The sequence below is a fragment of the Oncorhynchus gorbuscha genome, linkage group LG13, assembly GCF_021184085.1.
Source record: "Oncorhynchus gorbuscha isolate QuinsamMale2020 ecotype Even-year linkage group LG13, OgorEven_v1.0, whole genome shotgun sequence".
Classification (NCBI taxonomy): domain Eukaryota; kingdom Metazoa; phylum Chordata; class Actinopteri; order Salmoniformes; family Salmonidae; genus Oncorhynchus; species Oncorhynchus gorbuscha.
Window position 1 is genome coordinate 3,260,308 of NC_060185.1, and position 27,904 is coordinate 3,288,211.

Consider the following 27,904-nt stretch of genomic DNA (forward strand, 5'->3'; position numbering starts at 1 on the left):
CTGCTACTATACTATACTGCTAATATACTATACTGCTAATATACTATACTGCTAATATACTATACTGCTACTATAGTATTAATACACTGCTGTTATACTATACTGCTAATATACTATACTGCTAATATACTATACTGCTAATATACTATACTGCTAATATAATATACTGCTACTATAGTATTACTATACTGCTGTTATACTATACTGCTAATATACTATACTGCTAATATACTATACTGCTAATATACTATACTGCTAATATACTATACTGCTAATATACTATACTGCTAATATACTATACTGCTACTATACTATACTGCTACTATACTATACTGCTAATATACTATACTGCTACTATACTATACTGCTGTTATACTATACTGCTAATATACTATACTGCTACTATACTATACTGCTACTATAGTATACTATACTGCAGCTATACTAGATTGCTGATATACTATACTGCTAATATACTATACTGCTACTATACTATACTGCTAATATACTATACTGCTGTTATACTATACTGCTACTATACTATACTGCTAATATACTATACTGCTAATATACTATACTGCTAATATACTATACTGCTACTATAGTATTACTATACTGCTGTTATACTATACTGCTAATATACTATACTGCTAATATACTATACTGCTAATATACTATACTGCTAATATAATATACTGCTACTATAGTATTACTATACTGCTGTTATACTATACTGCTAATATACTATACTGCTAATATACTATACTGCTAATATACTATACTGCTAATATACTATACTGCTAATATAATATACTGCTAATATACTATACTGCTAATATACTATACTGCTAATATACTATACTGCTAATATACTATACTGCTAATATACTATACTGCTAATATACTATACTGCTACTATACTATACTGCTACTATACTATACTGCTAATATACTATACTGCTACTATACTATACTGCTGTTATACTATACTGCTAATATACTATACTGCTACTATACTATACTGCTACTATAGTATACTATACTGCAGCTATACTAGATTGCTGATATACTATACTGCTAATATACTATACTGCTACTATACTATACTGCTAATATACTATACTGCTGTTATACTATACTGCTACTATACTATACTGCTAATATACTATACTGCTAATATACTATACTGCTAATATACTATACTGCTACTATAGTATTACTATACTGCTGTTATACTATACTGCTAATATACTATACTGCTAATATACTATACTGCTAATATAATATACTGCTACTATAGTATTACTATACTGCTGTTATACTATACTGCTAATATACTATACTGCTAATATACTATACTGCTAATATACTATACTGCTAATATACTATACTGCTAATATACTATACTGCTGTTATACTATACTGCTAATATACTATACTGCTAATATACTATACTGCTACTATACTATACTGCTACTATACTATACTGCTAATATACTATACTGCTACTATACTATACTGCTGTTATACTATACTGCTAATATACTATACTGCTAATATACTATACTGCTAATATACTATACTGCTAATATACTATACTGCTAATATACTATACTGCTAATATACTATACTGCTAATATACTATACTGCTAATATACTATACTGCTAATATAATATACTGCTAATATAATATACTGCTACTATAGTATTACTATACTGCTGTTATACTATACTGCTAATATACTATACTGCTAATATACTATACTGCTACTATACTATACTGCTAATATACTATACTGCTACTATACTATACTGCTACTATACTATACTGCTAATATAATATACTGCTACTATAGTATTACTATACTGCTGTTATACTATACTGCTAATATACTATACTGCTAATATACTATACTGCTAATATACTATACTGCTAATATACTATACTGCTAATATACTATACTGCTAATATACTATACTGCTAATATACTATACTGCTACTATACTATACTGCTAATATAATATACTGCTACTATAGTATTACTATACTGCTGTTATACTATACTGCTAATATACTATACTGCTAATATACTATACTGCTAATATACTATACTGCTAATATACTATACTGCTAATATACTATACTGCTAATATACTATACTGCTAATATAATATACTGCTAATATAATATACTGCTACTATAGTATTACTATACTGCTGTTATACTATACTGCTAATATACTATACTGCTAATATACTATACTGCTACTATACTATACTGCTAATATACTATACTGCTACTATACTATACTGCTACTATACTATACTGCTAATATAATATACTGCTACTATAGTATTACTATACTGCTGTTATACTATACTGCTAATATACTATACTGCTAATATACTATACTGCTAATATACTATAATGCTAATATACTATACTGCTAATATACTATACTGCTAATATACTATACTGCTACTATACTATACTGCTACTATACTATACTGCTACTATACTATACTGCTACTATACTATACTGCTAATATACTATACTGCTAATATACTATACTGCTAATATACTATACTGCTAATATAATATACTGCTACTATAGTATTACTATACTGCTGTTATACTATACTGCTAATATACTATACTGCTAATATACTATACTGCTAATATACTATACTGCTAATATACTATACTGCTAATATAATATACTGCTAATATACTATACTGCTAATATACTATACTGCTAATATACTATACTGCTAATATACTATACTGCTAATATACTATACTGCTAATATACTATACTGCTACTATACTATACTGCTACTATACTATACTGCTACTATACTATACTGCTGTTATACTATACTGCTACTATACTATACTGCTAATATACTATACTGCTACTATACTATACTGCTACTATACTATACTGCTGTTATACTATACTGCTACTATACTATACTGCTAATATACTATACTGCTAATATACTATACTGCTAATATACTATACTGCTAATATACTATACTGCTAATATACTATACTGCTACTATACTATACTGCTAATATACTATACTGCTAATATACTATACTGCTAATATACTATACTGCTACTATACTATACTGCTACTATACTATACTGCTACTATACTATACTGCTACTATACTATACTGATGTTATACTACACTGCTGTTATACTATACTGCTAATATACTATACTGCTAATATACTATACTGCTAATATACTATACTGCTAATATACTATACTGCTAATATACTATACTGCTACTATACTATACTGCTACTATACTATACTGCTACTATACTATACTGCTACTATACTATACTGCTGTTATACTATACTGCTACTATACTATACTGCTAATATACTATACTGCTACTATACTATACTGCTAATATACTATACTGCTAATATACTATACTGCTACTATACTATACTGCTACTATACTATACTGCTAATATAATATACTGCTACTATAGTATTACTATACTGCTGTTATACTATACTGCTAATATACTATACTGCTAATATACTATACTGCTAATATACTATAATGCTAATATACTATACTGCTAATATACTATACTGCTACTATACTATACTGCTGTTATACTATACTGCTAATATACTATACTGCTACTATACTATACTGCTGTTATACTATACTGCTAATATACTATACTGCTACTATACTATACTGCTACTATACTATACTGCTACTATAGTATAACTATATGTATGCAGTTAATCCATACTGCTGCTATACTATACTGATGTTATACTATACTGCTACTATAGTATTACTCCATACTGCTGCTATGCATATCCATCACTAATTTAACTCTCCATCAGCCTGTCTGCTTCATATTAATGGGCCGTAAAGGAACTGGTGAGTGTTTGTCCCAAATGACAACATGTTCCCTACATAGGGACTAGGGTGCCATTTTGGACTCGCCCCCGGTACACCAATCAAAGCCTCAATTAAAATCTAATTTCAGACCTCCTCGTTCAGTTCAGATCCCGTTCTGTACTAATATCACATCAGTTGTCTGACAGAGTGAAAGACCAGAGAGAGAAAACACCAGAACGACTGGTTTTTCTATACACTAAGACAGCTTGGTGTTTTAAATCTTATTGGCAAATCAATTGTTCTGAGCTTTTTGGTCAATTAGAGGTAAGTGAAGGTTAAATGTCCCAGCTGCCCTGTGACTTGGGGATATAGTGATATCACGTTTCCCAGATGTGATGCTTCATTTTAGTTTTCTCTGCCTGACTAGACAAGACTGTTTTCTCTGCCTGACTAGACTGTTTTCTCTACCTGACTAGACTAGACTGTTTTCTCTGCCTGACTAGACTAGACTGTTTTCTCTGCCTGACTAGACTGTTTTCCCTGCCTGACTAGACTGTTTTCTCTGCCTGACAAGACTGTTTTCTCTGCCTGACTAGACTAGACTGTTTTCTCTGCCTGACTAGACTGTTTTCTCTGCCTGACGAGACAATACTGTTTTCTCTGCCTGACTAGACTAGACTGTTTTCTCTGCCTGACTAGACTGTTTTCTCTGCCTGACGAGACAAGACTGTTTTCTCTGCCTGACTAGACTGTTTTCTCTGCCTGACTAGACTGTTTTCTCTGCCTGACTAGACTGTTTTCTCTGCCTGACTAGACTGTTTTCTCTGCCTGACGAGACAAGACAGTTTTCTCTGCCTGACTAGACTGTTTTCTCTGCCTGACAAGACTGTTTTCTCTGCCTGACTAGACTGTTTTCCCTGCCTGACTAGACTGTTTTCTCTGCCTGACTAGACTGTTTTCTCTGCCTGACAAGACTGTTTTCTCTGCCTGACAAGACTGTTTTCTCTGCCTGACAAGACTGTTTTCTCTGCCTGACAAGACTGTTTTCTCTGCCTGACTAGACAACACCACAGGGGATACATCCAGTTAGACAACACCACAGGGGATACATCCAGCTAGACAACACCACAGGGGATACATCCAGCTAGACAACACCACAGGGGATACATCCAGCTAGACAACACCACAGGGGATACATCCAGCTAGACAACACCACAGGGGATACATCCAGCTAGACAACACCACAGGGGATACATCCAGCTAGACAACACCACAGGGGATACATCCAGCTAGACAACACCACAGGGGATACATCCAGCTATACAACACCACAGGATACATCCAGCTAGACAACACCACAGGGGATACATCCAGCTAGACAACACCACAGGGGATACATCCAGCTAGACAACACCACAGGGGATACATCCAGCTAGACAACACCACAGGGGATACATCCAGCTAGACAACACCATGTCTCTGACAAGATCCTCACTTTGCTTGTGCCCTTGATTTTCTCTGACTGCATGTGACACCCTATTCCCTACATAGCACATTACTTTTGAGGACAGCCCTAAGGGTCCTGGCAACAAAAAAAAGTGTGTTCTACTGTATATGGGGAATAGTGTACCATTTGGGAGGCAACCCATTTGTGATGGGGTTTAGAGACAGAGTGAAGCCAATCGGACAAGGACAGAAGACCCAAACGTATTACTAAAATCAGCTGTGATTGCTGCTGTAGAGAAGTAGAGCTGAAGCCTACTTCTGGTGATGGGGATAATTGGTGCTTTCATGTTAAGCAGCAACATTTTTTGGACATAACCACATACACACACGATTAAAAATAATCACTAGTGTTTATTTCTGACAGGAACCTCAGCAGTTACCTCAGTCGGATGCACATTTTTGAGGATTATCTTGAACTGAAAAACTAGCGTAAAACTTTAATTAAAAACCAATCTCTAATAGCCGCCTGTCCCTGTTAATAGAAAATACCTGTTTCAAATAAACACCAGGTCTAAGTCATTGTTTACGAGGTTACCATGAATTACAATTAATTATTTAAGAGTTTTAACGTTTGATGTATTATATGAAATAATTCAGTAATGACTCAAAATAATTATGGCAAGCATCTGTTTTTATCGACAGTAAAAAAAAAAATGCTAGCCATTGGCTGCTAACAGCTGAGAACTGCTAGCCATTGGCTGCTAACAGCTGAGAACTGCTAGCCATTGGCTGCTAACAGCTGAGAACTGCTAGCCATTGGCTGCTAACAGCTGAGAACTGCTAGCCATTGGCTGCTAACAGCTGAGAACTGCTAGCCAACTGGCAAGCACAAAAACAGTCTTCAACTTCAGGAGTACAGACCCCCAGAAAACAGTCTTGAACATGATTTAGAAAGAAACACACCTGTCTATATAAAGGTCCCGCAGATGACAGTGCATGTCAGAACAGAAACTATATAAGTACAAGGAACTGTTTATAGATCTCAGAGATATAATTGTAATGAGGCATATATCTGGGGAAGGGGAGACAACGATTTCTAGAGTGTTGACAGTTTCAAAGAGCACAGTGGTTTCCCATCATTGGAAAATTAAAAAATATGGAACTACCCAGACTCTAGAGCAAGAAGGACCTTGGTCAGGCAGGTGACCAAGAACCCAATGACCACTCTGACAGAACTACATAGATACTTGGCTGCGATGGGAGAAAATGTCTGAAAGACAACAATCTCTTCAGCACTTCACCAATCTGGGCTTTATGGCAGAGTGGACAGACGGAATCCACTCCTGAGAAAAAGGCACGCCTGGAGTTTAGAAAATAAGGCACATGAAAGACTCTGAGACGGCAAAAGATTATGTGGTCTGATGATGTAACTCGCTATGCTTCGAGAAAACCGGGCACATCTTATCACCTGTCTAACACCATCCCGACCGTGAAGCATGGCGGTGGCAGCATCATGCTATGGGGAGGCTTTTCAGCAGCAGGGACTGGGAAACTAGTGAGGATCGAGGGAACAATGAATGATGCCAAATAGAGCCAAATCCTTGATGTGAATCTGCTTCAGAGTGCAAACGACCTTATACTGGGGACGAAGTTCAAAGCAACGCTGGAATGGCCTTCAGAACAAGAATGTCAAAGTCCTTGAGTGGCCCAGCCAAAGCAAAGACTTGAATCCAATTTAAAATATGTGCAAAGACTTGAAGATTGCTGTTCACCGCTCCCCATCTCACTTAATAGAGCTTGAGAAAATCTGCAAGGTAGAATGGGAGAAAATCCCGAAATCTAGATCTGCAAAGCTGCTCCAGGCATACTGAAGACGACTCAAAGCTGATCCAGACAAACTGAAGATGACTCAAAGCCTTTACAGACATACTGAAGACGACTCAAAGCCTTTACAGACATACTGAAGACGACTCAAAGCCTTTACAGACATACTGAAGACGACTCAAAGCCAATCCAGACAAACTGAAGACGACTCAAAGCTGATCCAGACAAACTGAAGATGACTCAAAGCCTTTACAGACATACTGAAGACGACTCAAAGCCTTTACAGACATACTGAAGACGACTCAAAGCCTTTACAGACATACTGAAGACGACTCAAAGCCAATCCAGACAAACTGAAGACGACTCAAAGCTGATCCAGACAAACTGAAGACGACTCAAAGCTGATCCAGACAAACTGAAGACGACTCAAAGCCTTTACAGACATACTGAAGACGACTCAAAGCCTTTACAGACATACTGAAAACGACTCAAAGCCGATCCAGACAAACTGAAGACGACTCAAAGCTGATCCAGACAAACTGAAGACGACTCAAAGCCTTTACAGACATACTGAAGACGACTCAAAGCCTTTACAGACATACTGAAGACGACTCAAAGCTGATCCAGACATACTGAAGACGACTCAAAGCCTTTACAGACATACTGAAGACGACTCAAAGCTGTTACAGACATACTGAAGACGACTCAAAGCCTTTACATACTGAAGACGACTCAAAGCTGATCCAGACATACTGAAGACAACTCAAAGCCTTTACAGACATACTGAAGACGACTCAAAGCTGATCCAGACATACTGAAGATGACTCAAAGCCTTTACAGACATACTGAAGACGACTCAAAGCTGATCCAGACAAACTGAAGACGACTCGAAGCCTTTACAGACATACTGAAGACGACTCAAAGCTGATCCAGACAAACTGAAGACGACTCAAAGCCTTTACAGACATACTGAAGACGACTCAAAGCCTTTACAGACAAACTGAAGACGACTCGAAGCCTTTACAGACATACTGAAGACGACTCAAAGCCTTTACAGACATACTGAAGACGACTCAAAGCTGATCCAGACATACTGAAGACGACTCAAAGCCTTTACAGACATACTGAAGATGACTCAAAGCTGATCCAGACATACTGAAGACGACTCAAAGCTGATCCAGACATACTGAAGACGACTCAAAGCTGTTACAGACATACTGAAGACGACTCAAAGCTGATCCAGACAAACTGAAGACGACTCAAAGCTGATCCAGACATACTGAAGACGACTCAAAGCCTTTACAGACATACTGAAGACGACTCAAAGCCTTTACAGACATACTGAAGACGACTCAAAGCCTTTACAGACATACTGAAGACGACTCAAAGCCTTTACAGACATACTGAAGACGACTCAAAGCCTTTACAGACATACTGAAGACGACTCAAAGCCTTTACAGACATACTGAAGACGACTCAAAGCCTTTACAGACATACTGAAGACAACTCAAAGCCGTAACCGCCACCATAGGATCTTCTACAAAGTATTGGGTGTGAATAGTTAGGTAAATTAGATATTTCTGTATCTCATGTCTAATAAATTAGCAAAAATATATAAAACTGTGTGTGAATTCAGCGGTAACACACAACATGTGGATTAAGTCACAGGGTATGAAGACTTTCTGAAGAATGAAGATGTATTGAGGTCCGGTCCGGTCCAGTACTTATCAGATATACTGAGTTTACAAAAACATTAAGAACACCTGCTCTTTCCTTGACAAAGACTGACCAGGTGAATCCAGGTGAAAGCTATGATCCATTATTGATGTCACTTGTTAAATCCACTTCAATCAGCGTAGATGAAGGGGAGGAGATTTTTAAACCTTGAGACAATTGAGACTTGGACTGCAAGACAATCGCACCAGTTTGAATGTGTCAAGAACTGCAACGCTGCTGGGTTTTTCACGCTCAACAGTTTCCTGTGTGTATCCAGAATGGTCCACCACCCAAAGGACATCCAGACAACTTGACACAACTGTTGGAAGCTCGGGAGTCAACATGGGCCAGCCTCCCTGTGGGAAGCATTAGAGTCAACACGGGCCAGCCTCCCTGTGGGAAGCATTAGAGTCAACACGGGCCAGCCTCCCTGTGGGAAGCATTAGAGTCAACACGCGCCAGCCTCCCTGTGGGAAGCATTAGAGTCAACACGGGCCAGCCTCCCTGTGGGAAGCATTAGAGTCAGCACGGGCCAGCCTCCCTGTTGGAAGCATTGGAGTCAACACGGGCCAGCCTCCCTGTGGGAAGCATTGGAGTCAACACGGGCCAGCCTCCCAGTACGAAGCATTGGAGTCAACATGGGCCAGCCTCCCTGTGGGAAGCATTAGAGTCAACACGGGCCAGCCTCCCTGTGGGAAGCATTGGAGTCAACACGGGCCAGAATCCCTGTGGGAAGCATTAGAGTCAACAAGGGCCAGCCTCCCAGTACGAAGCATTGGAGTCAACACGGGCCAGCCTCCCAGTACGAAGCATTGGAGTCAACATGGGCCAGCCTCCCAGTGGGAAGCATTGGAGTCAACACGGGCCAGCCTCCCTGTGGGAAGCATTGGAGTCAACACGGGCCAGCCTCCCAGTGGGAAGCATTGGAGTCAACACGGGCCAGAATCCCTGTGGGAAGCATTGGAGTCAACACGGGCCAGCCTCCCAGTGGGAAGCATTGGAGTCAACACGGGCCAGCCTCCCTGTTGGAATGGTTTCGCCACAGTGTCCAGTCCATGACCTGACCGATTCAGAGGCTGTTCTGACGCCAAAAGGTGGGGATGTGAACTCGATAGTCGGAACATGTTCCCAATAGTTGGTATACTCCGTGTGTATTAGATTGAGATATTAAGGTACATTTCTTTAGCCACTGACCTGTGGAGCAGTCCTGTCCGGTCCAGTTGGGGTCACAGCTGCAGGTTCCTGTGTCTGTCAGGAAGGCTCCGTGTCCGGAACACTGGTCCATGCAGGATGCCCTGGTGCTCTCACACCCCGACCCGCCCCAGCCCACGAAACAGTGGCACTCTCCACGCACACAAACCCCACGCCCAGAACAGGTAGGGTCCAGGCAGTCCACTGGAAGAGAGAGAAAGAGAAATATACAGAGACAGAGAGACAGAGAGAGAGAGAGAGAGAGACAGAGACAGAGAGAGAGAGAGAGAGAGAGACAGAGACAGAGAGAGAGACAGAGACAGAGAGAGAGAGAGAGAGAGAGAGAGAGAGAGAGAGAGAGAGAGAGAGAGAGAGAGAGACAGAGAGAGAGAGAGAGAGAGAGAGAGAGAGAGAGAGAGAGAGAGAGAGAGAGGAGAGAGAGACAGAGAGAGAGAGAGAGAGAGAGAGAGAGAGAGAGAGAGAGAGAGAGAGAGAGAGAGAGACAGAGAGAGAGAGAGAGAGAGATAGAGATAGAGATAGAGATAGAGATAGAGATAGAGATAGAGATAGAGATAGAGATAGAGATAGAGAGAGAGAGAGAGAGAGAGAGAGAGAGAGAGAGAGAGAGAGAGAGAGAGGGGAGAGAGAGAGGGACAGAGAGGGGAGAGAGGGAGAGAGAGAGAGAGAGAGAGAGAGAGAGAGAGAGAGAGAGGGGAGAGAGAGAGAGAGAGAGAGAGAGAGAGAGAGAGAGAGGGAGCGGGAGAGAGAATTAGATACACAGGCAACACAGAGACAGAGTCACATAGAAATACAGTCAGTCAATGACAGAGTTACACAGAGACAGTCAGACACAAAGTCACATAGAAAGAGTTAGGCAGGTACACAGTCAACACAGTCCCTGATAGACAGAGTTAGGCAGAAACACAGTCAACACAGTCCCTGATAGACAGAGTTAGGCAGGTACACAGTCAACACAGTCCCTGATAGACAGAGTTAGGCAGGTACACAGTCAACACAGTCCCTGATAGACAGAGTTAGGCAGGTACACAGTCAACACAGTCCCTGATAGACAGAGTTAGGCAGAAACACAGTCAACACAGTCCCAGAGGATATAGACAGTCCCTCCAGGCTCCTGCTGTTTCCAGTGTGCCCCCCCCCCGGGCCTCCAGCTCCCCCACTGGGCCGTCCTGGCATCTCTATCAGACAGCCAGGGGACAAGGGGAGGATGATCACTACACGGGGGAACAATAACTGTCCACAGTGGGGACTGGGATTCAGGGCTCTAGCCTCAACAGGCTTAGTGTTTAGTGCATGTTACACCCTTACAAAGCAGACAGGAGCTGACATCTACAGAGAGGTTGACTATCTCTCTGAGCGCTGGGAGGAACAGAAAGGGGATTTACAAAACAGGCAAATGACAAACCTTCCTTCACAGAAAAACTCAAAAAACAGAAGAGGAGGCGAGGAAGGACGGAAAAAAGGAGAGATCAAGTAGAGAACAGAGGAGAGAGGAGAAGAGTAGAGGACAGAGGAGAGAGGAGAAGAGTAGAACACAGACAGAAGGAGAGGACACAGAGAGAAGAGGAGAGAGGAGAAGAGTAGAACACAGACAGAAGGAGAGGACACAGAGAGAAGAGGAGAGGAGAGAGGAGAAGAGTAGAGGACAGACAGAAGGAGAGGACACAGAGAGAAGAGGAGAGGAGAGAGGAGAAGAGTAGAGGACAGACAGAAGGAGAGGACACAGAGAGAAGAGGAGAGGAGAGAGGAGAAGAGTAGAAGACAGACAGAAGGAGAGGAGAGGAGAGAGGAGAAGAGTAGAGAACAGAGGAGAGGAGAAGAGTAGAGGACAGACAGAAGGAGAGGACACAGAGAGAAGAGGAGAGGAGAGAGGAGAAGAGTAGAACACAGAGGAGAGAGGAGAAGAGTAGAACACAGACAGAAGGAGAGGACACAGAGAGAAGAGGCGAGGAGAGGATAAGAGAGGAGTAGAGGACATACAGAAGGAGAGGAGAGGACACAGAGAGAAGAGGAGAGGAGAGGAGTAGAGAGGAGTAGAGGACAGATGGAAGGAGAGGAGAGGACACAGAGAGAAGAGGAGAGGAGAGGAGTAGAGGACAGATGGAAGGAGAGGAGAGGACACAGAGAGAAGAGGAGAAGAGAGGAGTAGAGGACAGACAGAAGGAGAGGAGAGGACACAGACAGAAGAGGATGGGAGTAGAATGATATGATGGAAGGAGAGGAGAGGACACAGAGAGAAGAGGAGAGTAGAGGACAGATGGAAGGAGAGGAGAGGACACAGAGAGAAGAGGAGAAGAGAGGAGTAGAATGATATGATGGAAGGAGAGGAGAGGACACAGAGAGAAGAGGAGAAGAGAGGAGTAGAATGATATGATGGAAGGAGAGGAGAGGGGAAGACCTTGACAAGAACATGTTTCCCTAAATGTAAAAGCATGCTGGAGGGTTGGCCACAGGGCTCTGGTCAAAAGTATTCCACTATAAAGACAATAGGGTGCCATTTGGGACACATCATCTGTGGGAAGTCCATCATCAGCTGTGGAAAGTGACATCATCAGCCGAGGGAAGTGACATCATCAGCCGAGGGAAGTGACATCATCAGCCGAGGGAAGTGACATCATCAGCCGAGGGAAGTGACATCATCAGCTGAAGGAAGTGACATGATCAGCTGAGGGAAGTGACATGATCAGCTGAGGGAAGTGACATTATCAGCTGAGGGAAGTGACATCATCAGCTGAAGGAAGTGACATGATCAGCTGAGGGAAGTGACATCATCAGCTGAGGGAAGTGACATCATCAGCTGAAGGAAGTGACATGATCAGCTGAGGGAAGTGACATCATCAGCTGAAGGAAGTGACATGATCAGCTGAGGGAAGTGACATGATCAGCTGAGGGAAGTGACATCATCAGCTGAAGGAAGTGACATGATCCAGATGAGGGAAGTGGCATCATCAGCTGAAGGAAGTGACACATTAGCTGAGGGAAGTGACATTATCAGCTGAGGGAAGTGACATCATCAGCTGAGGGAAGTGACATCATCAGCTGAGGGAAGTGACATCGTCAGCTGAAGGAAGTGACACATTAGCTGAGGGAAGTGACATTATCAGCTGAGGGAAGTGACATCATCAGCTGAAGGAAGTGACACATTAGCTGTGGGTGCGACAGCAGTGATTATAAAGATGAGAACACTATTCAATCAGGTTTATAGCTTGTTGAGAAGATGTACAGTACCTGTCCTGATTATATATACAATACCTGTCCTGATTATATATACAATACCGGTCCTGATTATATATACAATACCTGTCCTGATTATATATACAATACCTGTCCTGATTATATATACAATACCTGTCCTGATTATATATACCTGTCCTGATTATATATACAATACCTGTCCTGATTATATATACAATACCTGTCCTGATTATATATACAATACCTGTCCTGATTATATATACAATACCTGTCCTGATTATATATACCTGTCCTGATTGGAGGTCGGCCGATTAATTAGAGCAGATTTCAAGTTTTCATAACAAATCGGTGATCAGCATTTTTGGACACCGATCGTGGCCGATTACACTCCACGAGGAGACTGCGTGGCAGGCTGACTACCTGTTACACGAGTGCAGCAAGGAGCCAAGGTAAGGTGGTAGCTAGCATTAAACGTATCTTATAAAAAACGATCAATCTTAACATAATCACTAGTTAACTACACATGGTTGATGATATTACTAGTTTATCTAGCTTGTCCTGCGTTGCATATGAATCTATGCGGTGCCTGTTAATTTATCATTGAATCACAGCCTACTTCTCCAAACGGGTGATGATTTAACAAGCGCAATCGTGAAAAAAGCACTGTCGTTGCACCAATGTGTACCTAACCATAAACATCAATGCCTTTTTTAAATCAATACACAAGTATATATTTTTAAACCTGCATATTTAGTTAATATTGCCTGCTAACGTTAATTTATTTTAATTTATTAATTATTTTATTTTAACTGGGGAAATTGTGTCACGTCTCTTGCGTTCTGTGCAGCAGAGTCAGGGTGTATGCAGCAGTTTGGGCCACCTGACTCGTTGCGAACTGGGTGAAGTCCATTTATTCCTAACAAAGGCCGTAATTAATGTGCCAGAATTGTACAGAATTATGACATAACATTGAAGGTTGTACAATGTAACAGCAACATTTAAACTTATGGATGCCACCCGTTAGATAAAATACGGAACGGTTCCATATTTCATATAAAATAAACGTCTTGTTTTCCAGATGATCGTTTCCGGATTTTACCATATTAATGACCGAAGGCTCGTATTTCTGTGTGTTATTATATTATAATTAAGTCAATGATTTGATAGAGCAGTCTGACTGAGCGGTGGTAGGCACCAGCAGGCTCATAAGCATTCATTCAAACAGCAGTTTTGTGCGTTTGCCAGCAGCTCTGCTGTTTATGACTTCAAGCCCATCAACTCCCGAGATTAGGCTGGTGTAACCGATGTGAAATAGCTAGCTAGTTAGCGGGGTGCACGCTAATAGCATTTCAATCGGTGACGTCACTCGCTCTGAGACCTTGAAGTAGTTGTTCCCCTTTGCTCTGCAAGGCCAGCGGCTTTTGTGGAGCGATGGGTAACGATGCTTCGAGGCTGGCTGTTGTCGATGTGTGCAGAGGGTCCCTGGTTCGCGCCCGGGTATGGGCGAGGAGAGGGACGGAAGCTATACTGTTACACTGGCAATACTAAAGTGCCTATAAGAACTTCCAATTGTCAAAGTTATATGAAAAACAAATGGTATAGAGAGAAATAGTCCTATAATAACGACAACCTAAAACTTCTTACCTGGGAATATTGAAGTCTCATGTTAAAAGGAACCACCAGCTTTCATATGTTCTCATGTTCTGAGCAAAGAACTGAAACGTTAGCTTTCTTACATGGCACATATTGCACTTTTACTTTCTTCTCCAACACTTTGTTTATGCATTATTTAAACCAAATTGAACATGTTTCATTATTTATTTGAGGCTAAATTGATTTTATTGATGTATTATATTAAGTTAAAATAAAAGTGTTAATTAGGTATTGTTGTAATTGTCATTATTACAAATAAATAAATACATTTGACAAAAACGTCCGCTTAATCGGTATCAGCTTTTTTTTGGTCCTCCAATAATCGGTATCGGAGTTGAAAAATCATAATCGTTCGACCTCTAGTCCTGATTATATATACATTGACTTCGGACATTTTCCACATTTTGTTACATTCAAGCCTTATTTAAAATGGATTAAATAAATAAAAATCCTCATCAATCCACACAATACTCCATAACGACGAAGCGAAAATAGGTTTTCAGGATGTTTGTAAATGTATTAAAAATAAAAAAACAGAAATACCTTATTTAAATAAGCATTCAGACCATTTGCTTTGAGACTTGAAATTGAGCTCAGGTGCATGCTGTTTCCATTGATCATCCTTGAGATGTTTCTACAAGTTGATTGGAGTCCACCTGTGGTAAATTCAATATGATTGGACATGATTTGGAAAGGCACACACCTGTCTATATAAGGTCCCACAGTTGACAGTGCATCAGAGCAAAAACCAAGCCATGAGGTCAAAAGAATTGTCCGTAGAGCACAGAGACAGGATTGTGTCGAGGCACAGATCTGGGGAAGGGTACCAAAACATTTATACAGCATTGAAGGTCCCCAAGAACACAGTGGCCTCCATCATTCTTAAATGGAAGAACCTTCCAGAAGGACAACCATCTCTGCAGCTCTCCACCAATCAGGTATTTCTGGTAGTGGCCAGAAGGAAGCCAATCTTCAGTAAAATGTACATGACAGCCCACTTGGAGTTTGCCAAAAGGCACCTAAAGAACTCTCAGACCATTAGAAACAAGATTCTCTGGTCTGATAAAACCAAGGTTGAACGCTTTGGCCTGAATGCCAAGTGTCTGGTGGCAGCATCAAGCTGTGGGGATGTTTTTCAGTGGTAGGGACTGGGAGACTACGCAGAATCAATGAACAGAATCAACGGAAACAATGAACGGAGCAAAGTACAGAGAGATCATTGATAAAAACCTGCTCCAGAGCGCACAGGACCTCAGACTGGGTGAAGGTTCACCTTCTAACAGGACAATGACCCTAAGCACACAGCCAAGACAACGCAGGAGTCCTTTGGGACAAGTCTCTGAAAATCCTTGAGTGGCCCAGCCAGAGCCCGGACTTGAACCTGATCGAACATCTCTGGAGAGACATGAAAATAGCTGTGCAGCAACGCTCCCCATCCAACATGACAGAGCTTGAGAGGATCTGCAGAGAAGAGAAAGTCCCAGATACAGGTGCCAAGCTTGTTAACAAAATATATGAAACCTGTTTTCAAACCCAAAAGTCAAGGGGTTTCTACAATTAACAAAATATATGAAACCTGTTTTCACTTTGTTATTATGGGGTATTGTGATGTCATTATGGGGTATTGTGATGTCATTATGGGTATTGTGATGTCATTATGGGTATTGTGATGTCATTATGGGTATTGTGATGTCATTATGGGTATTGTGATGTCATTATGGGGTATTGTGATGTCATTATGGGGTATTGTGATGTCATTATGGGTATTGTGATGTCATTATGGGGTATTGTGATGTCATTATGGGAATTGTGTGTAGATTGATGAGGAAAAACATTTAATACATTATATAATAAGCCCTGTAATAAGAAAAGATAAATGACATCATCATTACTTTAAGGCGTCAAGGTCAGTCAATCAAGACCGTTTTTAGGTTTCTTCAAGTGCAGTCGCAAAAACCGTCAAGAGCTACGATGAAACTGTCTCTCATGAGGACCACCACAGGACAGGAAGACCCATAGTTACCTCTGCTGCAGAGGATAAGTTCATTAGAGTTACCTGTCTCTCATGAGGACCACCACAGGAAAGGAAGACCCAGAGTTACCTCTGCTGCAGAGGATAAGTTCATTAGAGTTACCTGTCTCTCATGAGGACCACCACAGGAAAGGAAGACCCAGAGTTACCTCTGCTGCAGAGGATAAGTTCATTAGAGTTACCAGCCTCAGAAAATGCAGCCCAAATAAATGCTTCAGAGTTCAAGTAACCGACACATCTCCACATCAACTGTTCAGAGGACACTGCGTGAATCAGGCCTTCATGGTCAAATTGCTGAAAAGAAACCACTTCTAAAGGACACCAATAAAAAGAAGAGACTTGTTTGGGCCAAGAAACATGAGCAATGAACATTAGACCGGTGGAAATCTGTCCTTTGGTCTGAAGAGTCCAAATGTGAGATTTAGGTTCCAACCGCCGTGTCTTTGTGAGACAGAGTAGGTGAACAGATGATCTCAGCATGTGTGGTTCTCACCGTGAAGCATGGAGGAGGAGGTGTGATTGTGTGGGGGTGCCTTGCTGGTGACACTGTCAGTGATTTATTTAGCATTGAAGGCTCACTTAACCAGCATGACTACAATAGCATTCTGCAGTGATACACCATCCCATCGGGTTTGCGCTTAATGGGACAATAATTGTTTTTTAAACAGTACAATGACCCAACACACCTCCAGGCTGTGTAAGGGCTATTTGACCAAGAAGGAGAGTGATGGAGTGCTGCATCAGATGACCTGGCATCGACAATAATCTGACCTCAACCCAATTGGGATGGTTTGGGTGAGTTAGACCGCAGAGTGAAGGAAAAACAGCCAACAAGTGCTCAACGTATGTGGGAACTCCTTCAAGACTGTTGGAAAAGCATTCCAGGTGAAGCTGGTTGAGAGAATGCTAAAACTGTGCAGAGCTGTCATAAAGGCATAAAGGGTGGTTACTTTGAAGAATCTAAAATATAAAATAGATTTGGATTTGTTTAACAATTTAATACAATTGTTTTAACATGTTACTTCATAGTTTTGCTGTCTTCACTATTATTCTTCAATGTAGAAAATTGTAAAAAAGAAAAAAAAGAAAAGAAAACGCCTTGAATGAGTAGGTGTGTCCAAACTTTTGACTGGTACTGTATATTTATATATTGGTGTCTCCAAACTAAGCTAGATGGTGTCACTACAGCCCCGGGTTTGATCCCAGGCTGTATCACAACTGGTCGTGATTGGGAGTCCCATAGGACATCACACAATTGGTCCAGCGTCCTCTGGGGGTTCGGCTTTACTTGGCTCATCGTGCTCTAGCGACTCCTTGTGGCGGGCCGGGTGCCTGCAGGCTGACCTCGGTCATCAGTTGAACGGTGTTTCCTCCGACACATTGGTGCGGCTGGCTTCCAGGTTAAGCGGGCGGGTGTTAAAGAAGAGCGGTTTGGGGGTCATGTTTCAGAGGACGCATGACTCGACCTTCGTCTCCCGAGCCCGTTGGGGAGTTGCAGAGGTGAGACAAGATCGAAATTAGGGAGAAAAATGGGGTCTGGACTTCGGAGCTGGAGTAGCATCTGGCTAGTGGGGGCACCAAGACAACATTACGTCATCCCCCTTTATCATTACATAAAAGGCTCTAAAGATCCGTTAGAATGAGACAGAAAAGATCCCAGGACTCTCCAGATATGTGTCCCGAATGACACCCTATTCCCTATGTAGTGGCCTACTTTTGACCAGAGCCCTATGCAGGCTCCTGTACTATATAGTACGGTAGCTCATTATATAGAGAATAGGGTGTCAGTTGGGTCTCAACCCTGGTCTTTCTCTCTCTCTCTCTCTCTCTCTCTCGGTAGGCAGATGGTTTGGGGGCGCCAGGCTCAGAGAGGCAGAGAGAGATCAGAGGCTGGGTCCAACTGACACCACTGTCTCTCCTTGTAATTAATCATACTGGATGAAGGTCGTAGGAGAAGAAGGGTAGAGGTGCTTGTGGGTCTCTGCTGCGCCATACAGCTAATGGTTCCCAAACCCTGATAGAATAGGGGTGTGCAGGGGCTAGGGGATGTCAGGAAGCACCATCTATCAAACTCACAGGGGCCATTACTCATCTGGAAATGAGAGGTTTCAACAGACTGACAAACACAATGGCTACTTCAATCTCATCCTTTGTTTTCTCTCCTCTCCTCTTTTCTCTTCCCTTGCTCCTTCTCTCTCGTCATCCTCAGATAGCAGCAGCTATTAATGGATTACAGAGATCCCTCCTCGTCATCCTCAGATAGCAGCAGCTGTTAATGGATTACAGAGATCCCTCCTCGTCATCCTCAGATAGCAGCAGCTATTAATGGATTACAGAGATCCCTCCTCGTCATCCTCAGATAGCAGCAGCTATTAATGGATTAAAGTCACTCTTTCCCTCTGGATTTTCAGATGACAAAGGGGATTGTTTTGTGTGGATGATAGAAAGCTCTGGACCCTCTGTACATAATGAATAGGGAATAGAGGAGGACAGAGAGAGATAAAATCGCAGTTCAAATTGGCAAAAGAAAAACACAACTGATTTCTTTCAACAGCTTAAACCTCACCCTACTAGAATCTGAAGTCAAAATGTCTACTGCTGATGATCTGGTGCTTCTGTCCCCGACCAAGGAGGGCCTACAGCAGCACCTAGATCTTCTGCACAGATTCTGTCAGATCTGGGCCCTGACAGATCTGGGCCCTGACAGTAAATCTCAGTAAGACCAAAATAATGGTGTTCCAAAAAAGTCTAGTTTTCCTAGAGCACACAAAAAACTATACGTACCTCGGCCTAAACATCAACACCACAGATAACTTCCACAAAGCTGTGAACAATCTGAGAAACAAGGCAAGAAGGGCCTTCTACTCCATCAAAAGAAACATAAAATTAGACATAACAATTGTTTTTACATTGGATAAATGCAGAGACTCAGAGCTAGAAAATGGTACATCACACAGTACAGTTGAGGAACAATGGGAAAGTAATCTGCTTTGAAAGTTGATAAACCTGTAACCTCACTTTTGAGAAAATGCCCCTTGAATGTTTTGGTATACCTACTGGAGAGCTCTTCTTTTGTCTTACACCCCTATTCAGCATCGTTCACAACCTCTTAAGCTTTAGCCCCGCCCACAAACTCAGAGCGTTGTCTCTTTAAGGGTTGATCAGAGCTTTCTGTCCTAATAACAGCAGTCAAGCACCCAAGCTAACTGGCTAACTGGCTAACGTTTGCTAGCTTGCTAGCTACTTCTTGACACAAATGAGAGAACACCTCACTCTGAACATTTTACTCTCCCTAGCTGAGCTGGTGACTGTAACTGTGCTGCTGGCAACAATTTAATTACACTTTTTTGCCGACGTTTACTGACACAGGCCACATTCAACAGGTGTTGAGCATGTGTAAATGTGTCAGTTATTCTGAGCTTTGGCACACTCCGACGAGAGTCTGCAGCTGACCAACCAGGTGCAATGTTTGCTAGCTAACATTGGGCTATAACTAGCAAAGCAATGTAGTCAGGGATATACAGTGACATGTTAATCTTTACCCTCTACAGGGAAAACTTTAACCTCTTCATCCATCAATTAATTAATTAATCTGTTCATTCATTCATTAATCCATTCATTCAATCACCTTCTTCACATTTATCTCCCTTGTATGCAGGGTTACAGATGCATGTCCCCACGATGCAGGTCCCATGGCCAGAGCAGGTGACGTCTATGCACTGGTTGGTCGGAACATCACACTCCCCGCCCTTCCAGCCACTGTGACACATGCATCTCCCTTTGAGGTATTGTCCGTTCCCGCTGCACAGCACCGGACAGGACGCTTTGAAGAGGGACAGATGGGCACACAGACAGATAGACAGTCAGATAGACAGACAGACAGATAGACAGTCAGATAGACAGACAGACAGATAGACAGTCAGATAGACAGACATATAGACAGACATATAGACAGACAGATAGACAGACAGACAGACAGACAGACAGACAGACAGACAGACAGACAGACAGACAGACAGACAGACAGACAGACAGACAGACAGACAGACAGACAGACAGACAGACAGACAGACAGACAGACAGACAGACAGACAGACAGTCAGGCTCTTGCAAAGAAAATGATGAATAGTTTGGCTTCCTAACTAACGTTGTGTCAACGCTAACAGGGGAGTGATGCCAGCTCCAAAACCATGTACTAACTACAGTAAATATATGTTATGTACTAACTACAGTAAATATATGTTATGTACTAACTACAGTAAATATATGTTACAAACTAACTACAGTAAATATATGTTATGTACTAACTACAGTAAATATATGTTACGTACTAACTACAGTAAATATATGTTATGTACTAACTACAGTAAATATATGTTATGTACTAACTAAAGTAAATATATGTTACAAACTAACTACAGTAAATATATGTTATGTACTAACTACAGTAAATATATGTTACAAACTAACTACAGTAAATATATGTTATGTACTAACTACAGTAAATATATGTTATGTACTAACTAAAGTAAATATATGTTACAAACTAACTACAGTAAATATATGTTACAAACTAACTACAGTAAATATATGTTATGAACTAACTACAGTAAATATATGTTACGTACTAACTACAGTAAATATATGTTACGTACTAACTACAGTAAATATATTTTACAAACTAACTACAGTAAATATATGTTACGTACTAACTACAGTAAATATATGTTACGTACTAACTACAGTAAATATATGTTATGTACTAACTACAGTAAATATATGTTACGTACTAACTACAGTAAATATATGTTACGTACTAACTACAGTAAATATATGTTACGTACTAACTACAGTAAATATATGTTACGTACTAACTACAGTAAATATATGTTACAAACTAACTACAGTAAATATATGTGATGTACTAACGACAGTAAATATATGTTACAAACTAACTACAGTAAATATATGTTATGTACTAACTACAGTAAATATATGTTATGTACTAACTACAGTAAATATATGTTATGTACTAACTACAGTAAATATATGTTACGTACTAACTACAGTAAATATATGTTACGTACTAACTACAGTAAATATATGTTACAAACTAACTACAGTAAATATATGTGATGTACTAACTACAGTAAATATATGTTACGTACTAACTACAGTAAATATATGTTATGTACTAACTACAGTAAATATATGTTACGTACTAACTACAGTAAATATATGTTACAAACTAACTACAGTAAATATATGTTATGTACTAACTACAGTAAATATATGTTATGTACTAACGACAGTAAATATATGTTACAAACTAACTACAGTAAATATATGTTATGTACTAACTACAGTAAATATATGTTATGTACTAACTACAGTAAATATATGTTATGTACTAACTAAAGTGAATATATGTTACAAACTAACTACAGTAAATATATGTTATGTACTAACTACAGTAAATATATGTTACGTACTAACTACAGTAAACATATGTTATGTACTAACTACAGTAAATATATGTTACGTACTAACTACAGTAAATATATGTTACAAACTAACTACAGTAAATATATGTTATGTACTAACTACAGTAAATATATGTTACAAACTAACTACAGTAAACATATGTTATGTACTAACTACAGTAAATATATGTTACGTACTAACTACAGTAAATATATGTTACAAACTAACTACAGTAAATGTATGTTATGTACTAACTACAGTAAATAAATGTTACAAACTAACTACAGTAAATATATGTTCCGAACTAACTACAGTAAATATATGTTATGTACTAACTACAGTAAATATATGTTACAAACTAACTACAGTAAATATATGTTACGTACTAACTACAGTAAATATATGTTATGTACTAACTACAGTAAATATATGTTATGTACTAACTACAGTAAATATATGTTACGTACTAACTACAGTAAATATATGTTATGTACTAACTACAGTAATAAGCGACTCAGAGTAAAAACAAAGCAGCATTACTCATCCAAATTGGAGCAGGTATCTAGATGTGGTATGACTCTCTGTGATCCGACTGCTCAGATAAATGAGACCATTAAGCTAATGATCAGTAAGGAGAGCAGAGCTGTGTCCCAAACTGCACCCTACTCCCTTATATAATGCACTATTTACGACCAGGGCCCATAGTGCACTATATAGGGAATAGGGTGCCATTTCTAGCAATGATCACCATCACTTTCATAACAGATGGCTTAGTGACTGAGGATTTGGCCAAAATAACAAACTTTTTTTTTTTTTTCAAAGAGATATTCTGGCATGGACTCCGAGTGCATGTATTCCATTATGAATGGTTATTATATATTTATTTATATTAATTATGTTGTATCTACTGAATTATTTCATTTATTTTCAACAAGATGTCGTCTGTTCTGGGGTTGTTACTATAACAACATGAAGTAGTCTGTTCTGGGGTTGTTACTATAGCAACATGAAGTAGTCTGTTCTGGGGTTGTTACTATAACAACATGAATTAGTCTGTTCTGGGGTTGTTACTATAGCAACATGAAGTAGTCTGTTCTGGGGTTGTTACTATAGCAACATGAAGTAGTCTGTTCTGGGGTTGTTACTATAACAACATGAATTAGTCTGTTCTGGGGTTGTTACTATAGCAACATGAATTAGTCTGTTCTGGGGTTGTTACTATAGCAACAAGATGTCGTCTGTTCTGGGGTTGTTACTATAACAACATGAATTAGTCTGTTCTGGGGTTGTTACTATAGCAACAAGATGTTGTCTGTTCTGGGGTTGTTACTATAGCAACATGATGTCGTCTGTTCTGGGGTTGTTACTATAACAACATGAATTAGTCTGTTCTGGGGTTGTTACTATAGCAACAAGATGTCGTCTGTTCTGGGGTTGTTACTATAACAACATGAAGTAGTCTGTTCTGGGGTTGTTACTATAGCAACATGAAGTAGTCTGTTCTGGGGTTGTTACTATAGCAACATGAAGTAGTCTGTTCTGGGGTTGTTACTATAGCAACATGAAGTAGTCTGTTCTGGGGTTGTTACTATAGCAACATGAAGTAGTCTGTTCTGGGGTTGTTACTATAGCAACATGAAGTAGTCTGTTCTGGGGTTGTTACAATAGCAACATGAAGTAGTCTTTTCTGGGGTTGTTACTATAGCAACATTAAGTAGTCTGTTCTGGGGTTGTTACTATAACAACATGAATTAGTCTGTTCTGGGGTTGTTACTATAGCAACATGAAGTAGTCTGTTCTGGGGTTGTTACTATAGCAACATGAATTAGTCTGTTCTGGGGTTGTTACTATAGCAACAAGATGTCGTCTGTTCTGGGATTGTTAGTATAGCAACATGAAGTAGTCTGTTCTGGGGTTGTTACTATAACAACATGAATTAGTCTGTTCTGGGGTTGTTACTATAGCAACATGAAGTAGTCTGTTCTGGGGTTGTTACTATAACAACATGAATTAGTCTGTTCTGGGGTTGTTACTATAGTGACTCTCAGAGGTATCGTGACAAGCAAGTGAAACATGGAGCTGAATGTCCTGGTGAAAACTGTCCTAATGCTGGCAACAAACAGCCTGATGTTGTCACCCATAATCACACGTTTCCTTTCCAAGCTATAGCACACACTACCGTATCGTGGCAGCCCTCGACTGTTCAATACACTCCAGAGATATATATATATATATATATAGAGAGAGAGAATATATAGAGAGAGAGAGAGACATATATATATATATATATATATATAGAGAGAGAGAGAGAGAGAGAGAGAGAGAGAGAGAGAGAGAGAGAGAGACAGAGAGAGAGAGAGAGAGACAGAGAGAGAGAGAGAGAGAGACAGAGAGAGAGAGAGAGAGAGAGAGAGAGAGAGAGAGAGAGAGAGAGAGAGAGAGAGAGAGAGAGAGAGAGAGAGAGAGAGAGAGAGAGAGAGAGAGAGAGAGAGAGAGAGAGAGAGAGAGAGAGAGAGAGACAGAGAGAGAGAGAGAGAGACAGAGAGAGAGAGAGAGAGAGAGAGAGAGAGAGAGAGAGAGAGAGAGAGAGAGAGAGAGAGAGACAGAGACAGAGAGAGAAGAGAGAGAGAGAGAGAGACAGAGAGAGAAAGACAGAGAGAGAGAGAGAGAGAGACAGAGAGAGAAGAGAGAGAGAGAGAGAGAGAGAGACAGAGAGAGAGAGAGAGAGAGAGAGAGAGAGAGAGAGAGAGAGAGAGAGAGAGAGAGAGAGAGAGAGAGAGAGAGAGAGAGAGAGAGAGAGAGAGAGAGAGAGAGAGAGAGAGAGAGAGAGAGAGAGAGAGAGAGAGAGAGAGAGAGAGAGAGAGAGAGAGAGACAGAGAGAGAAAGACAGAGAGAGAGAGAGAGAGAGAGACAGAGAGAGAAAGACAGAGAGAGAGACATATAGAGAGTGAGAGAGAGAGAGAGAGGGAAGTATATTAAACGACAGAGCGACTCACCTCGTCCACAGTCAGGGCCTCTGAATCCTAAGAAGCAGTGACATGTTCCCGCCACACAGTCACCGTTACCATGGCAATCACTGGGACAGTCGTCAATGGAGTCTGTGGGAAAGCAAACATCAAATCAAATAAATCAATTACATTTGATTTATTAAGCTTTTTATTTTTACACTTGACAGTTGTCCACAAAGTACTCCAATTGGACCAGGAACCACAGCAGAGTACTCCAATTGGACCAGGAACCACAGCAGAGTACTCCAATTGGACCAGGAACCACAGCAGAGTACTCCAATTGGACCAGGAACCACAGCAGAGTACTCCAATTGGACCAGGAACCACAGCAGAGTACTCCAATTGGACCAGGAACCACAGCAGAAGCAGGGTGACAAGACCAACGCTGTAAGGAAGAAACCTGGAACTCTGCCTGATAACAGATCATTGCACCAACAGCAAAATGGCTCCTTCGTGGTCGTTGTGGTCGTGTCTGTCATGAAAGGATAACATGGCTCACGCGACATGGTTGTTCTCATACACCCGTTCAATGGCATGTGGATGGAAGAGGATGTTAGTGTATTGACATATACGGGTCAAACATACAAGAGAGGTAAACTAGTGTTGTGGTGCTGGGTAGAAACCCTCCACCCAATGAGAGCACTGATAAACACTAGCTCCACCCACTGAGAGCACTGATAAACACTAGCTCCACCCACTGAGAGCACTGATAAACACTAGCTCCACCCACTGAGAGCACTGATAAACACTAGCTCCACCCACTGAGAGCACTGATAAACACTAGCTCCACCCACTGAGAGCACTGATAAACACTAGCTCCACCCACTGAGAGCACTGATAAACACTAGCTCCACCCACTGAGAGCACTGATAAACACTAGCTCCACCCACTGAGAGCACTGATAAACACTAGCTCCACCCACTGAGAGATAAACACTCCACCCACTGATAAACACTAGCTCCACCCACTGAGAGCACTGATAAACACTGCTCCACCCACTGAGCACTGATAAACACTAGCTCCACCCACTGAGAGCACTGATAAACACTAGCTCCACCCACTGAGAGCACTGATAAACACTAGCTCCACCCACTGAGAGCACTGATAAACACTAGCTCCACCCACTGAGAGCACTGATAAACACTAGCTCCACCCACTGAGAGCACTGATAAACACTAGCTCCACCCACTGAGAGCACTGATAAACACTAGCTCCACCCACTGAGAGCACTGATAAACACTAGCTCCACCCACTGAGAGCACTGATAAACACTCCACCCACTGAGCACTGATAAACACCTCACTGAGAGCACTGATAAACACTAGCTCCACCCACTGAGAGCACTGATAAACACTAGCTCCACCCACTGAGAGCACTGATAAACACTAGCTCCACCCACTGAGAGCACTGATAAACACTAGCTCCACCCACTGAGAGCACTGATAAACACTAGCTCCACCCACTGAGAGCACTGATAAACACTAGCTCCACCCACTGAGAGCACTGATAAACACTAGCTCCACCCACTGAGAGCACTGATAAACACTAGCTCCACCCACTGAGAGCACTGATAAACACTAGCTCCACCCACTGAGAGCACTGATAAACACTAGCTCCACCCACTGAGAGCACTGATAAACACTAGCTCCACCCACTGAGAGCACTGATAAACACTAGCTCCACCCACTGAGAGCACTGATAAACACTAGCTCCACCCACTGAGAGCACTGCTCCACCCACTGAAAAACACTAGCTCCACCCAATGAGAGCACTGATAAACACTAGCTCCACCCACTGAGAGCACTGATAAACACTAGCTCCACCCAATGAGAGCACTGATAAACACTAGCTCCACCCACTGAGAGCACTGATAAACACTAGCTCCACCCACTGAGAGCACTGATAAACACTAGCTCCACCCAATGAGAGCACTGATAAACACTAGCTCCACCCACTGAGTGCACTGATAAACACTAGCTTCACCCAATGAGAGCACTGATAAACACTAGCTCCACCCACTGAGTGCACTGATAAACACTAGCTCCACCCAATGAGAGCACTGATAAACACTAGCTCCACCCAATGAGAGCACTGATAAACACTAGCTCCACCCAATGAGAGCACTGATAAACACTAGCTCCACCCACTGAGAGCACTGATAAACACTAGCTTCACCCAATGAGAGCACTGATAAACACTAGCTCCGCCCACTGAAACCATCAGCGACATCTCAAATGGCATCCTATGGGCTCAGATTAAAAGTAATGCACTATATATATATATATTTTTTTAACCTTTATTTAACCAGGCAAGTCAGTTAAGAACACATTCTTATTTTCAATGACGGCCTGGGAACAGTGGGTTAACTGCCTGTTCAGGGGCAGAACGACAGATTTGTACCTTGTCAGCTCGGGGGTTTGAACTCGCAACCTTCCGGTTACTAGTCCA

The 27,904-nt window shown here is 41.0% G+C and overlaps 1 protein-coding gene across 1 annotated transcript in view; it reads right to left on the reverse strand.

The window, feature by feature from the left end:
- Positions 1–27,904, reverse strand: part of tenm4 (teneurin transmembrane protein 4) — a 484,585-nt gene that overhangs the window by 245,423 nt on the left and 211,258 nt on the right. The window contains exons 8-10 of the mRNA XM_046293604.1: positions 25,445–25,546; positions 20,593–20,787; positions 10,070–10,270 (exon numbers count right to left, since the gene is read on the reverse strand). Of these exons, the coding sequence (XP_046149560.1) occupies positions 10,070–10,270; positions 20,593–20,787; positions 25,445–25,546 (498 nt within the window). The remainder of the gene's footprint in view (positions 1–10,069; positions 10,271–20,592; positions 20,788–25,444; positions 25,547–27,904) is intronic.